General features: G+C 47.3%; 1 protein-coding gene across 4 annotated transcripts in view; it reads left to right on the top strand.

Moving 5' to 3' along the window:
• LOC147016079 (uncharacterized) overlaps positions 1-16,299 on the top strand; it is a 97,472-nt gene extending 81,173 nt beyond the window's left edge. For 3 of the 4 annotated variants that reach the window (XM_085848778.1, XM_085848777.1, XM_085848776.1), the window contains exons 7-12: positions 2,003-2,216; positions 2,310-2,459; positions 11,592-11,693; positions 11,844-12,023; positions 12,182-12,262; positions 13,537-16,299. In XM_085848778.1, coding sequence (XP_085704904.1) covers positions 2,003-2,216; positions 2,310-2,459; positions 11,592-11,693; positions 11,844-12,023; positions 12,182-12,262; positions 13,537-13,655 — 846 coding nt within the window. In that variant the 3' untranslated portion in view covers positions 13,656-16,299. The remainder of the gene's footprint in view (positions 1-2,002; positions 2,217-2,309; positions 2,460-11,591; positions 11,694-11,843; positions 12,024-12,181; positions 12,263-13,536) is intronic. The other variant, XR_015049988.1, reaches the window with a different exon arrangement.
• The last annotated feature ends 432 nt before the right edge of the window (positions 16,300-16,731 follow it).

Genomic DNA, 16,731 nt, shown 5'->3' with positions numbered 1-16,731 from the left:
ATCAATGCGTGTGCCGTCTCTCGGATGGGCGTTAAACTGCCGCTGTTACTCGGTGGACGTTAAAGGTCCTTTCCGAAGAGCAGGCGAGCACCCTGACAAATTACAAATTTCTGCGCTCACCTTCGTCAAACGTCAGGCCTGGCCAGCCAGTTCGTGAGAACCTTGGGCCAAGCTTGCCCCCCGCGAAACCCGTGGGAATAATTGTGACCATTAAAGACGAAGAAGAGCACACTTTCAGGGATCTGGCCCCTTGAGCCTGTCCAATTATCCTTTTGTAGCTTCACGTCATCATTCCAGCAGGAGCCGAGGCTCCTCTTAACGTTGCTGATGAACAGGATCTGATGGTGCTTGTTTAAACGCAATCTGGGAGTCTGTCCCGCGTCACCACCCGGTTATGTCGCGTCACCGTGACAGTGGAAGGTGCTCCCCATGCTTCACTCGTTAAAGTTGGTACAAAACATGTCCTGCGAGGTTGCTTCACGTCGAGAAAAAAAGGTGTTGTCAAACTCTGCACTTCGGTTGCCTCAATGATGGGTGAAAATGGAATTTGATTGCGAAACATTTGATTGAAGAAAGAAAGAACAACAAAAGTTGGTAATTTTGCATGTTGTAAATAGAAGTGCTGTAAAAAGTCAGCAAATTAGGTACACCAACCAGGAAGTGTTTTAAATAAATGCCCTGTACCCCCCCCCCTTTTCTGGCATTAATTTTTAAATGTTTGTTTATTTTTTTCTTAAAACCACAGCTTCTTCACGTGTACAACGGGATGTTTTCCTGGGAATGTTGTGGCTTGTTTTAGTTTTTCCATCAGACAGATTCACAGATTAAACAGCATTGGTAATTGTGTAGTGAACACACGGTGCATTGGAATATGTGATCCCTAGTTATTGTCACCACGGAATATTATTACCCTCGCCGAAGGAGAGGATGTTGCATTTGGGTCCGTTTTTTTTTTTTTTTTTTAACCTCCACCACCGAAGGTGAAGGAGGTTATGTTTTCACCCCTCTCTGTCTGTCTGTCTGTCTGTCTTTGTGTACAGGATATCTCAAAAAGTTGTGCACAGATCCGGATGAAACTGGGTGGACAGGTTGTGTGTGGTGGCAAGGACGAACTGGTTCTATTTTGATGAAGATCCGAATGCGAATCTGGATACGAAAATTATTTAATCTCAGAAGTGATTCTTCACCAATGAGAGATCGGGCCAAAAAACGACAGATAGCACAACATCTCAAAAATGTATTGATCGGGCCCGATATGTTCTTGTGGATCAGGCATTACGTGGCGGAGGTATGCGCTCTACCGAGTGGCCCTCTCGTTTGTTTGTCTGCACGGAACTTTAATGTTTTTTCTCCGCAACCGCTTGTCGGATTGAGACGAAATTTTCACCATTGGTGCGACGACTCATGTAGAATGTTTTCATGATAATTATGATGTCATGGGTCACGTGGTGTGGCAGCCATGTTGGAAAAACGGGAAAAAAACTTTGGACCTCTGTATCTCTGGAACTGCACCAAGGAAAAAAAAAATGAAACTTGGCAAACAGCAAGTCATGGGGAATGAGAGAGGTGTCATATATATATATATATATATATATATATATATATATATATATATATATATATATATATATATATATATATAATGTCCTAATTGCATACGTAAAACGGTACATTGAATGAGAATTAAAAATTTTGAGGGTCATCTCAAGATAAAATGGTCCACAATTTTTGATGACGTCATCAGTCACGTGATTTGACAGCCATATTGTCTTTTAAAAAAAAAAAACCTTCAAACGTCTTCTCTGAAATGGCTGAATTGGTCATTACTGCCAGCATTTATAAAGTGACAGTTCTGATTATGTCTTATTAATTATGTAACACACCAGTATACAAACGCAACACAAAACAAGTCCTGGCAAGGGTTTGTAATCTCTGATTGCTCTTTTTCTTGTTTCCCCACCATCGCCATTCCCCATCCCCCCCTCTTCTTTCCCAACCACAGCCTTTTGGTTCCTTTTCTCCAGAGACTGGAAATGCAAACCATGTATCAGCATCTGGAGAACATGGTCACGTGGGTGCACAATCGGTGGATACCTATCCAGGTGGACGTACACAGGTTGAGGGATATCGGGCCCTGGGAGAGCTCAATCTTGAAGACTTCAGTCAATCATTTCGGCATTTCTATCGCCAAGTGTTTCAGCCAAACCTTTCAGCAGGTATGATTAATACTGTTCACAGCACAGTGATTTCATCGTCATCTGGTAAATCCTTCTATACATTTCCTATTTCTAAACCACACATATCTGCAGGAGTCACGACATCAGGACAAACTGCTCAACCCACCTCACCGACTGCACAGCCTGCAGCAGACGCACTGCCCAGAACTGGCTGTCCTAATTCCAGCATTCCGATCCCTTCCACGGCACCCTCTGGCTCGTGCTGTGCTTTTTCCAACAGCGGTGCGCCTTTTATTTGCATGAACCTAGATTGTCATGGAGAGTGAAATGACTTACTGATTTGAATAGACAATTTTGAGATCATTGGATTTGGTGAGGAAGTATTATCAACTTCCAAATGTGTTGTACATTGTCTATGAGATGTGGAAAAGGAATACATATTTTATACTAGTAAATACCACCTGTTGCTTCGTTGACGGGTATAGTAATGGGGAAGGAGGGGGTGGTTTAGAGAGACGGGTGGGTAAGGGAAGGCAGCATGAGGTGAGAGGAAGGGAAGGCAGATGTGTGGCGGAGCGTTAATTAAGAGTAACTGTCTCAAAATGATTTGAAATATCGCCCGGACATGTCTGGAGATATACCACCCAGCTATAACCACTGTCCGGATACGTCCAGAGACTGAGACTGAGACTGAGAGAGGGAAGGCATGAGAGATTTCAGCAGATGTGACGTCCAGTTTAGCAGCACACACATTGATGAATCACCCTGCCTGTGAAACACTGGGATGACAGTTTATAGCTGGGTCTGGATTCGAACCCAAGGGAGACAGCTTGGAGCGAGTGTGCATACCTCTCGGCTATCCTGCCGTGATGTAAACGAAACGTTTCATGAAAGAGAAGAAATTTTATTTATTTATTTATGCCGAAGTGACCGGGGCCATCGCAGCCAAGTGGTCCCCAGAACATTGTTCAAGTTGATCGATGTACAGTATTCAGTGACAGTTTGAATATTGTCGAACACTCACCAAGTGACTTAAGCACTCCAATGAAACGGTTGATCAGGAACGGCTCGCTTGGCATGCTATTAGCAATCACCAAACCGTCATATTAAACACACGCCTCCCCGAGATGCCCAAAATATCAAATATGTCCGAATTGGACAAATGTACACTTGGCTTTTTTTTTTAGCAGTTGGAACTGCTACTGAGTTCAATTCTGGAGCTATAATTTTGTAATTCGGCTTGGTTCAAGAGATTTTTGAGGTTATGGCATGTGCGGAAATGATATAAAGCCACAAATCCGAGTGTGTCCTGGTGTTTATAAGCATTGCAATATTTCCAGTGATTCGTACGTATGATGATCAGGTATTCAATAATACAAGTGAGGAAAGTGAGAAAAAAACTTTATCGTGAATAAATCGTTGCAGCCTGTTCCAAATCAAGGCATGGTTGAGCAGGCCTAAAAACGTGGCGCCTTCAGACACCAGTGAGGTTACCTAGGATACGCCTTACGACCCCATGGAGAGCGAGGTGGCCGTGGATCGCCTGATGAAGGATATAATTAAATAAGGCTGTTAATTATCTTCAAAAGGGGTGTTTCAATTAACCCAAACATCCAATTTTCACTCTTGCACTTCGTTGGAGTTTTCTTGGTATGCATGAAAAGTTTCAGGCTGCTCGGTTTTATGGTTTTGGAGTTATGGAAGATGTGTACATACATACGCACGCACGCACACACATACGTTAGTATAAATACTATCTATATTATATACTCGCAGAGAGTACTCGTCTCTCCTCTGGCGGACAAATTAGTCGTCCTCTGTGCCAAAAACTTTGGGCGAGAAGGTGGAGGAAAGGAGGACAAATTTCCCAAAATTTACCTGTGCACAGAGTGCTTTAACTCCTCACCCGCCTCCCCGTTCCCATATCCTGCTCCCCTCCCCCTTCTTTGCCCCCCTCCCTCCGTTCATCCTGATGTCCCTTCCCACTAGAAATGTCACACATGATGACAGGTTTTGACAGGTCCCTTCGTTTTGAGGTGGGTGGGGGAGTGGAGAAGAGAAGGATGACAAATTTACCCATGCGGAGTGCTTTAACCTCAGCGTTGCCCAGGTAAAAATGAAATTGTAATACCCTCTGCCACCACTACTAGGTGGCACGACACGGTACATTTAAATAGAGAATTTACGCCCACCCACACCCCCTCCGGAGGCCGCGGCCACATAGCCTATGTTACCCCTCCCACACAAAGTTGTATTTGGACCCCAAGTTTGTCAGTTAAAAGATGTCGCCGTGAGAGAGAAACAGAGACAGGTGAGAGAGATATTGGTGTTATATTCTCTGCTCGTGTGTCGGCCTGTCTGTTCGGGGAGGGTCATCAAAATCGAATTGCCACCATTTTGTTTGCTTCTCTGACAGGCCGATAAGTTAAAGCCGTGAGAGTGTAAAAGTGCGAGCCTTACAAAAGAGGTTCGATACCTAATAGTTATTGTCTCAAGACATTTCAACGTTTTCATTTTTAATTAATTTGTAAAAATTTCTAAAAACACCTTTTCACTGACATTACGGGGTATTTTATGTAGACCGGTGACAATTTTTAAATTTTTTTATCTATTTTAAATTCAGGCTGTAACAACAAAATGTGACAAAAGTCGAGGGTTGTGAACACTTTCTGAAGGCACTGTGTGTATATGTATTGTTGCGAATTCGCACCCGCCGGCGTGCGAACGGCCACGTAACTCGAATCGCGGCACGTCGCCCACCGGACGGACAATTCTGTCGTGACCCTCTCGGACCAACCCCGGGAGCTAGTCACGGGTGGGTCTTTCGACCTCACCACGATCGTGCCAATCGGCCACCCGCGCAGGGTAGGGTTGTTCGCCAAACTCGACCTACCTAAGTACCCACGCGGATGGTTAACCGGGCGATCGTACCTCGCCACAGGTCGACTCGGACATGAGCCGCTTGGGCGGCCCGTTCCGTACTATCGGGATAACTGAGCGGTGTTATTGTCAAACTGGACGGTTCAGATTAATTACCGGGATGTTGAACCCACTACGAACCCCTTACGTGATGCCAGATGGAGATTCAAATAGAGAAAAGACGAAGCGAAACGGGCACAGTTCAACAAGCAAGCATTTTATTTCGCGATACACGGAAAGCACGTATATACAGCCATACAGAATACACAAAAAGCAAAGGCAAGAAGAACAGTTGACACCGACCTAACGCGTACACACGGCAACACTTACACAGTTTTACTTCACAGACGGTGCCAACACACATTTACACAAAAGCAAAAGAAGGAAGCCACCCTCACAGACAAGGAGGCAGACAGGCCTGTAGGCCAAATGTGCGAGCGACCTAGAGGAGCGGCCAGGTCCGCGAGACCGGGGAGGTCTTACCCGCGTCCTCGTGACGCGTTGGCGGGCAAGCCGCAAAATGTCCCCGCCGCTGTGCCCCGACTCCGTGCCCCTGGCACCACGCTTGGGGTGGGGGAGGAACGGGCCCCCCCTTTGCACTATCTCAGCGCGGGGGAAGGGGAAATTGTTGATGCCCTGGGGGAGGGGAGTGGCTGGCTGGCTTGGGTCCCGCGACGAGACGAGCGATCCCCCACACCGCAACCTCGTCGCCGACCGCTGTCTTCCTTGCCTCGAACCCGAGCTCCCTTGCCCCGACCCGCCGCCTGCAGCTCCACCGCGCGCACTCCACTTCTTCCAGCTCAACTCTCAACTCCGCTCCCCAACGCTCTCCGCTCCACGCTTTTCGCTCAACTCTTCGAGTCGCCTTCCGCTCGCATCTTTATAGCTCTCAGGAGGCGCCGATATGCAAATTCCCGGATCGCGATTGGAGGCGGGGCCACACCGCCCACACCTCCCCAGTCAGCCATTGTTCGGGCAAAAATGGGCGTGAACCTCCCCTGATCCTAAAATTTGCATAGACGGACATAGATGGAATTCACCTACACGCGCCTGGAGGCGGGGCCAAGCCGCCTCGCGCTTGCCCATTGGACGGAGGAGAAGTGGGCGTAAAGCATTCCTGATCCGCGGATCGACGCGTTCGGCCTCCACTGCCGAACGGCTCCGGGAACATGATGTTTGGTGTTGACTGGTGGTGTTTGGGAATGGCCGTAGAAGCGATGATGTGGGATGAAGTTGTGAAGGTAAAGGCGAAGGTGGTGGTGTTTGCGAATGGTTGTAGAAGCGATGATGTGGTGGTGGAGGTGGCGTCGTCGTAGTGTGGTTGGCGCTGTGGTGGGGATGGCATGGTTGTTGAGATTCTGTTTGTTTGAAATAAAAGATAGAACAGAAAATGGCTAACTCAAAGCGTCGCAGCCCGGATGAATCACACATATTCCCTCTATACAACGGGTTTGGGCTAACTACACATGGACTTACCGGGAAATCTCACCTGAGGACTCTTTATGGTGTAATGCGGATTTCCACAACCATAACAGTATATATGAGGGACCAGTCAATAAGTAAGCTTGTAATATTTTTTCACAAATTGTTCATTGCATGTACGTGTTATTTTTTTTGTTATTTTTATTGGTTCTGCATGGTGTTTGTTACTGCATGGTAGTTGTTAATTTATTTATATAATCCGGGCCACCGAGGTTTAGTTGATGAGGTGAGAGCTCATTGGCTATTCCCTCCATTCACAGGTGAGAGATGTGGTGGGTCTTTCTTTATTATATATATATATATATATATATTCTTGCGAATTCGTGCCCGCCGGCTTGCGAACGGCCACGTGACTCGAATCGCGGCACGTCGCCCACCGGACGGACAATTCTGTCGTGACCCTCTCGGACTAACGCCGGGAGCTAGTCACGCGTGGGCCTTTCGACCTCACCACGATCGTGCCAATCGGCCACCCGCATGGGATAGGGTTGTTCGCCAAACTCGACCTACCTAAGTACCCACGCGGATGGTAGACCGGGCGATCGCACCTCGCCGCAGGTCGACTCCGGACACGGGCCGCTTAAGCGATCCGTTCCGTACTATCGGGATAACCGAGCAGTGTTATCGTCGGCCTCGACGGTTCTGATTAATTATCGGGCGTATTAAGCCCACGACAAACCCGTTACGTGAAGCAAGATGGAGATTCAATTAAAGAAAAGACGAAGCGAAACGGGAAAACAGTTCAACATAATGCACATTTATTCCGCAGCACACGGAGAGCACACATATACAGCCAAACAGAATGCACATATATCAAATGCAACAAAAGAGATACTACCGACTAAGACCGACACACAGCAACACTTAAACAGTTTTACTTCACCAGACTGGCGCCACACACACACGTTTACACCAAACCCCAAAAGAAAATGGAAGTGCAACTTCCCTGATCGCGTCGAGTCCTCCTTCTGCAACCGCAACTCCGAGCCCCTCTGGCGTGCTCCACGAGCTCGTGCCGCGTGTCGCTCGTGTGGTCCGCTCGACTGTACGGACGGGGTTTCGGGGAAATGGACGGGGTTTGTTCGGCGCTGTTTTCCGCGCTCGCGCACGTATCAGAGAAGCAAGGCAGGAGAACCACAAGCTCGTGACTCGAGCCAGAAGACGACCATGAAGACCAACCCTCGACCAACCACTCACTCCAACTCTCAATCAACCCCTCTCGACCAACGGCTCTTGACCAACCACCCCAACAACAACCCAAGGTCCGTCCTGTCCGCCTTTTGTAGCGCGGGGCTCCGCCCCGTTTTCGGCCCCACCTCCCTTCGAGCTTCTTGGAGAAGCCTCTCGAAGGGGGGCGTGACCTCTCGCTTTCCCTCCACCCCGCGCCGTGCGGGGGCCCGGGGGAGCCAGTCTTGGCTCAGAGCCAGGGAATTATTCCCCCAAAAAGAGGCCCCCACCCTTTCTCACCTTTGACCCCTGCATCGCCCCTCCTCCACACCGAGCGCGGAGAACCTCGACGGGAAAAGCAGGCGGGAAAACCCCCGAGCATAGTTGTTGGTTTTTGTTTGTTCCCGGAGATCGTAACCGCACAGGGTCTACTGAATGGCGAGTGGCGAAGATGTGGTAGCGTTGATGGTGGAGGTGACGTGGTTGTAGTGTGGTTGGCGCTGTGGTGGGGATGGCGTGGTTGTTGAGATGCTGTTTGTTTGAAATAAAAGACAGAACAGAAAAAATGGCTAACTCAAAGCATCACAGCCCGGATGGATCACATAAATTCCCTCTATACAACGGGTTTGGGCTAACTACACATGTACTTACAGAGATATCTCACCTACAGGACCTGAATGGTGGTTTGCGAATTTCTACAACCATAACAAAATATATGTGTATAATATATATATATATATATATATATATATATATATATATATATATATATATATATATATCGAAACATGTGGAGTGGGATGAGCACTCCCTGATCCCCAGTGAATATAGTACTACACAAAAGCGTCACCTCCAACCCAGAGGCTTCGGCCCAGCAACTCTGTCAAACAGACAAAGATTATGTGGTCATCATCAGTTAAACCCATTCAACTTTCTGCAGCGAGTCCTCTCAGCTGGGGCTTCTGGCTGTCGGAAGAGCCGGACCTCGCTTGCCTCCACTTAAGGTGAGCGAGCATTTGGCTGGTATGAGGCACGCAAGAACGATTATGGGGGAAACGAACGGAGCCGATTTCTCTCAGGTCAATGCTGACAAAACATCGCCCGAGCACGTGAAAGGCATCACGAAGGCTTATAATGGGGTTAATGGTTGTGGGATGAGGGATCTCCTTTAGAGCGGGTGTTTGAGGTTATGCAACTGTACTTAATGTCTTGATTGCCTTACGGGTGGTGTGAAGACAGACAGAGACAGAGAATTAGTGGAAAAGTGAATGGAATGGAAGGAAGGGATTGGCACACACCTGCTTCAAATGACTCCCAACGCTTTGCTGACAACCTTCCATGTGCAAAAGTAAAATAGGGGGTGAATCCTAACCTACCTATTTCAACGCAGTTTGGATCCCATTGACCCATCTGAAGATAAAGGACAATTCGAAACATTTATTACGGAAATAACTACACTGAAAGACCTGCAGTATGTGTCATGAGTGTTGCAGTTTTTAAAACTGCTATTGTAAATGTGCAACCACAAATATATATATATATATATATATATATATATATATATATATATATATATATATATATATATATATATATATATATATATATATATATATATATATATATAACCGTTTTTTTTACAGCCATTTTCTGTGCAGGGGTTGGCTTTTTCTTGAGGCAATGTTTTATGGCCGGATGCCCTTCCTGACGCCAACCCTGGTCACCTCTTACGACACACAGGGATATGGTACACCTATTCTAACCGGGGCATACACCGGGACCAGTACACTGGTACTCATTTCGCCGACCTCGGAAGGATGACAGGCTGAGTCAACCCCCTGGTGTTAATTCAGCAGCCAACGGGGCTTGAACTCAGGACCCTGGGATCCCAAGCCACCACCCTAACCACTAAGCCAACACCAGGCTTATATATATATATATATATATATATATATATATATATATATATATATATATATATATATATATATATATATATATATATATATATATATATATATATATATATATATATATATATATATATATATAGTTGCGGCTTCGCGCCCGCCGGCGTGCTGACGGCCACGTAACTCGAATCGCGGCACGTCACCCACCGGACGGACAATCCAGTCGTGACCCTCTCGGACTAACGCCGGGAACCAGTCACGGGTGGACCTTTCGGTCTCACCGCGATCGAGCCAATCAGCCCCCGCGTGGGATAGGGTTGCTCGCCAAATTCGACCTACCTAAGTACCCACACGGAGGGTAGACCGGGCGATCGCACCTCGCCGCAGGTCGACTTCGGACACGGGCCACTTAAGCGACCCGTTCCGTACTATCGGGATAACCGAGCGGTGTTATTCGTCGACCTCGACGGTTCGATTAATTATCGGGCGTATTCAGCCCACTACCAACCCTTTACGTGAAGCAAGATGAGGATTCAATGAAAGAAATGACGAAGCGAAGCGGGAAACAGTTCAACACAAAACACATTTATTCGCGATGAACGGAAAGCACACATATTCAATTCCACCAAAAGCACATAGAAAAGAAAAAGAAACACAATGCAATTTTACACAAAAAGCAAATGCGACAATGCAGATCTAATACCGATTACGCGAGCACACGGCAACACTTATACAATTTTACTTCACAGACGGCGCCGACAACACATATCCAAAACCAAGAAAAAGAACAGAGAACCCTCAAGGATGAGGCGGGCCTGAGGCCGAGACCGGGTCGGGCCTACCCGTCTGGTGATGAGACGCGGAGCGGCGATGGTGCCTCAACTCCGCGGGCCTCGCGGACAGAGTCTGGTAGGGGGTGGGAAAGAGGCCCCCTTGGTCGCACTATCTCAGCGCGGGGGGAAACAGGAGGGGGTTGCTGATGCTCGGGGTATAGAGGATTTCTACTCTGCCTCGAGTCCCGCGACGAGCGTCTCCACCTCGGCCAGGTCGCGCCGTCGGCCTCCTTGGTGTGCAGCTCCCTGCACGACGCGAGCACCCCCTCGTCTGCCCTCGCCGCCTCTCCACAGCTCCGTCCTCTTCGACGACCAACTCCTTCTTGCTTCTTCTTCCCAACTCCACCGCCCGCGAAGTCTTAACTCCCTATTGACGAACGCGGTCGCTTATATAAGCCCCGTGGCTTCGCTCTCTCATCTTTGACCCCCTGCCTTCGACCTTTCATCTCGCTCCCCATTGGTCCGAGAAAAAGTGGGCGTGAATGCATTTTGATCCATAAATTTGCATATAGCGACCGCCCTCCAACGCCCTGGAGGCGGGGCCAAATCGCCCCTCGCTCACCGATTGGACGGAACAAAAGTGGGCGTGTGTCGTTTTTGATCCGTTTTTGAAGTGGAAAATCCGTGGTTTTGTACACGCTGTTCGGCGCGCGCCCTGCACGAGTCCAACACTGGTACCCACAAGCGGCGCAAGAACGGTGGCGATGCGACGGTTGCGAGGTGTAACGTGAAGCGGCTCCGCGGTGGGTGGTTGATGTTGTGGTTGGTGGTGGTAACAATGGCGGTTGGTCCAAAATAAAGATAGTAAAAGAAAAACGGCTATCCTGAAGAGTCGCAGCACGCATGAATGACATGTATTCCCACAAGACAACGGGTTTGGGCCTAACTCCACATATACTTACGGAGATATCTCACCTAAGGGACCTGAATGGTGGTTTGCGAATTTGGTAACCACAACAATATATATATATATATATAAAACACACACACACAAAATGGTCACCTGGTGAACTGGCACGGAATAATTTTGGCAATGGTGTTTGTTGAGACGGTGTTTGAGTTGCTGTTCTACATGTGCAAAATGCAAAACCTGTCCATTGCAGCTGGTCTGCCAGCATGGTGGACGAACCTGGATGTGCTGCGTGAGAGCTTCCGCCGTGCATCGGCACTGAACTGGAACCGTGTGGACATGAGCCAGTACCAAGGTGACCGCACAAACTTGACATTCGGTTTATCGAGTAGAATTGCGCGATTGTTCAACATGTGGAATGGGTTCGGGACTTGAAAGAGGTAGGTATATTGTTGTCTCACTTTGTCCCTCCGCTCACCTTTTCTTACACCATGTGGTGGTGTAGGGCTTATGGAGAGCATGCGACAGGCAGACCTGGTAGATTGGTGTCTGGAACCATCCAAACTCGCAGATCTTTGCTCTTCCCTGGGTCACTTATTTGCACACACTGGAGTATTTTCATCCTCGCAAGACCAGTGCCAGCAACAATGCAATGTCGGGGGAGCATCTCCACAAAATACCATGGGTATGATCACGTTTTCATGTTTTCAGTCAGATAAGATTTCCGGTGTTATTTTTCTCCCATCACCTGCTTTCTTTACAATACAGTACCCAACATTGATGCGTCACCAGAGTTGTTGCTCTTGGAAAACCTTTGATTACCAGTCTGATTTTGGTGTGCAGGCTTTGGAAACTCTGGTGTCATCATGGGTTCTCCGAGCTTCCCACGGGCTTGTGCCAATGTCAGCGGAGCACCGACTAACGGTAACATAGTCGGTGGACGTTGTCACATATATCCTCCTCCCTCCCTGATATTTACTCGATCTTCCCATCTTAACTGAATGGCCTTGCTCTTTCAACAGGCAGCCTTCACCTGTTGTCGACTCCATATTTCCTTCGAATAAGCCTTGTTTATTTTACACCTTTGCCCCTCATGCCATTTTTGCCCCTGCAGCTTCCTGGTTAGTATAGAATTTTGCCTCAGGCCTGGTGCACATCTCATGGCATAGCTGTCTGAAATGTCCTATCCGTTGATTTGTCGTATGAAGGAAGGTGCGACAGTTGAGGTTGTTTTTTTTTTTTGGGAGGGGGTTGCCGTGTTTTACAACCTTCAAAGTCATCGTGCACACAACACTGCCCACGCGGCTAATGGCGCCCCGGGCCCCCGCACCAAGCAGGCGCACCCGTGCTCACTACTGACTGACTTAAAGGGAAACAGAACTTGCTTTGTAAACTTTTGAAGTATTAGACCTGATTTATCCTCGATTTTGAAATGCGTGATTAACCAGGAAGTGGAATTTGGTGAATTTCCATGTAATTTCTGTGGAGACAGATGGGTCATGCCTTTTGAGCATCTCTGATTGGCTGTAAAATATGCGTAAAGCACATGCATTACACATTTGTATATGCAATCTTTCTGCCCCATTGGATGCAGAGTATTGCTTTAACACATTATCACAGTAAGCAAAGCCAGCAAGGCTTTACCTGTTGGTCACACAGCCAAAACAGCTCTTCAGCGGTTCCTTTTTGAGTTTCATCCATTTAAATTAACGGGTTGACAGGATGGACTGGAGCTGGAGGTACACACACTCGCCTCCAAGCTGTCTCGCCTGGGTTTGAATCCCGACCCAGCTATATAAACTGTCATCCTGTTGTTTCAGTCAGGGTGGTTCAGTACTGTGGACGTTAAGGATGCCGTCCCTCGGATGGACGTTAAGCGGGCCTCCCATCTGTTGGCATTAATTGGTGGACATTAAAGATCCCATGGTGTCCTTCGCAAAGAGAAGGTGAGCTCTCGCCGGCACCATGAAAACATTTTTTTTTTTTTACAAATCCCTGCCATAGCTTCGCAGTTGGTTCGTGAAAGACACGGACCAAAAACTTCCCCAGGCCACCCCCCCCCCCAAGAATGTGGGAATAATTGGGGACATTGAGGAAGAAGAAGAAGATCCATGTAGATTAACCTATACCGTTGCTTCAATTATCTGGCATCAGTTCACCACACCACCGTCTCTTTAACTTGCATCTTTGTCTTGCAGTGCCTGCTGGTACACATCATCCTCAGCCGTTCGCTTTCCTGCCCTGCGTGCCGTCTCAGCGGCGCGTCTGCTCCGACGATGACATCGACAACGACTTTGACTGGGATGCCATCAGTTGATGCCATTTCCCGTCCCTTCGCACGGCAGTGCCGTTGCTCAAATGGCCCCTGGGCAGAACTCGACACAGCAGCATTGGCAAGTTGCACACTCATAAAGCAAAGGAAATGAGCTTGGCTCCATTTGGGCCCGCACATTTGCTCTCATGAAGGAATCCTGGCTTTTGCCACCCTCTTGACATTCTTGTACATAAGTTCGGATTTCTCTGATGGTTTCTCTGCACCGCAGAGCACCCACGAACAGGTGGCAGATTATTTCTGCTTTTAAAAAACAAACAAAAAATATTTACTGATAAACCATCAAACAGCAGGAGGAAACTGATGTTACCGAGACTTTGCTTGATAAAATGTCAGGAGAAGAGGAATTGGGGGATTAAAGTCACGTGGACAAGGGGAGATGGTCAGGCGAGATGGGAGTCGGTTCTGGTGATACCGGCACATGGCAGCACGTGAGCTTGCACTTTATCGTAACCGGTGCGGTGACCGGATGTTGTTTCTAGCACTGGCACGAGAGGGGGTTTGTGGGAAGGGACAGCGAATTTAGTACGAAGGAGTGACGCCGTCCGATCCTCCACAGTATCGTCGTACCTCCATGCTGGAGAAAACGTGCGTTGCAGCATGCCGGTTGCCATCGGTGTTAGTAGTTTCCTTTTCCTTTAGATTAAAACGATTTTCTCTACCTGGTCGAGTCGATGGTATCAATTGGGTGGACGTCTCTTGCCGACCTGACGACGGTTCTTGTGCTCGTGCAAACCGTTAACCACAGGTCTTTCAACTTTTCTACCAAGCTTTTTTTTTTTGTTTTGTTTTTACATAACCCACGTGACTTTCTGCAGACTGCATGTTACAGCGAATGAATCGCACCTGAAAATGCCAGTTTTGTCTGTGAAGTGCACACGATTGTTATGATGTCAAATTAAGGCATTAAAAAAACAAACCCCAACCCGTAAGGCTCATCTGAAGAACTTTAACTTGTTGTGCGGAGGTTTTCCCCGACGCTTCCTCGGGTCCTTTCGTTTTAACCCCTGTTCCACCGCCGTTCGTTTGGTTTGGTTTCCATGCTCGTGTGTAAACATCATTGATTTCTGGAGGCTACCAGGATGTTTGGCAGCAGACACCCGAAAAGTTTTAGGCTGTGGAATGTCACCAGGTGTTGTGCCAAAAGCTTAACCTCAGAATCGTGAGCAATCCGACGGGGACGTGGTGTTTAAATTTATACGATGATGGGTGAGGGTGACAATCCGGTGGTTTTTTTTCCCCCACCCTCAATCTTTTCCCGCCCTCATCACGAACAAGCTTGAATCGTTTCTACAAACGAGCATGTCGCGTTGGAAGGGCACGGCAAGAACGGCGTGCCCATTGCTCGCACTGAGGCATCCACAGCATGCGCTTTGCCAAAAAAAAAAAGAATAATAATAATAAGAAAAAGCTTTCCTTGGTGCCTTCTCCAACCAGTCATCCAAAACGTCATACTTAAACAATTATTATTATGGATATCCTTTTGTTTGAGGTTCGACACTTATTTTGGATCGGGTTTCGGTGTAACTCCATGTCGAGCCCAACGCCCCTCTAAGATGTTTCCGCCCAGAGCCGAATGCCATCTGGCAGGAATAGATTTTGATCTCGTACCGAGATCGGACCCTCGAGTACGTTGTTTTCCTTTCGGACAATATTTTGCATTTTTTTTTATTTTTGGACAAATGCACACATATTTGCACCCGTTTTTAATATGCCTTGTGATTTGGCCACTCTGTTTTGCACTTACCCATGAGGCATTTTTTTTAACCATTTGGGTGAACGTTTTCATAAGTGTGAGATTTACCCATTCGTAAGGGGTTCCCACCAGGGCAGAACTTGCCATTGATCTCGAGCTCTCTCGGCTGCGATCCCCCATCCGTTCTGCTACATGAGGGTCTGCGCGGCCACCATGCAAACGGCCAATTCGATGTTTACTCTTTTTCTATTTAGATCTACGCTAAAGCGATGAAGCTCGGCATTTGTTGCTTTTTAACTATAATCGGCTTTTTAAAAAAAATAAAAATAAAAGGGCGTACACTTATATGTGCTTTGAAAATTACAGAATGACTGCTTCTTTCATAACAGGTGAAGCTGCCCCTTCCCACCCCTGCCGCCCTCCTTTCATCGACTGTCATCAGGACCCATGCAATAGAGGTCACTGGGTTTGTTCATCATTGTGAAAAACTTTATTTTATTATTTTTTGCTAGAACTCACATTTATAAGGTGTCGTGTGTGTGTGTGCGTGTGTGTGCGTGCGCGCACACGTGTGTGTGTGTGTGTGTGTGTGTGTGTGCGCGAGTGTGCTTTGTGTGGTGTTTAATTGTATAAACAAATTATAATTTTGGTCTGTGTATATATATATATAAACAAATGTCTCTGGCTTGTAAATAAGCTTGCAAAGAGTAAAGTCCTGTTATAAATATCAATCGTGAAATCATTGAAAACATTTTAGGATGCATTAATGCACGTTTTAAGTTTGTTTAATTTGACAATCTTGGAAAAGAAAAATGCAACCTGTTCTGAAAAGAGGTTTTATGCTACGTTAGTTTTTATGTAAAGTCTTTGGCTGTTTATGGCTAAGTGAGTTTTATTGTACTGCTAATACAGCAATAAATTTTCATAAATATGCTGATTTTTCCTTTTGCGTTTTTTTCCCCCGACGACGTGCCAGCCAGCCGTACATTTGGACGATTATTCTCTCGAGCCGCTTCGCAATCCGACGCGTGCCGTACATAGGATTTGCCTTCAAGCTCGGTAGTGGATCAACGGTTAACGTGTTCAGCTTACGATCTCGAAGTCCCGAGTTGAAGCCCCAGCCGTGCCAAAAAGCGTCGGCCGAGTTGACTCGGCTCCTAATCCTTCCGAGATCGGTCAAATGAATACCAACTTGCTGGGAGAAATGAGCCAGTCGAGTATCCTGCGTTGGAGTGACGAGCCATCCAGGATTGCAACTCCCGAGCCAACGAAACAACGAAAATTGAGCAATGAAAACGTATTGTTTTATGCAGACCGCCATTTCACCTTGACCTTTAATCCGCATGGGTATGATGTAAATAAAGT

The sequence above is a fragment of the Eptatretus burgeri genome, chromosome 12 (genome assembly GCF_056783735.1).
Source record: "Eptatretus burgeri isolate ZD-2024b chromosome 12, Ebu_testis_v1, whole genome shotgun sequence".
Classification (NCBI taxonomy): Eukaryota; Metazoa; Chordata; class Myxini; order Myxiniformes; family Myxinidae; genus Eptatretus; species Eptatretus burgeri.
The sequence above is the reverse complement of the archived record's forward strand: the minus strand, read 5'-3'. Positions and strand labels throughout refer to the sequence as shown.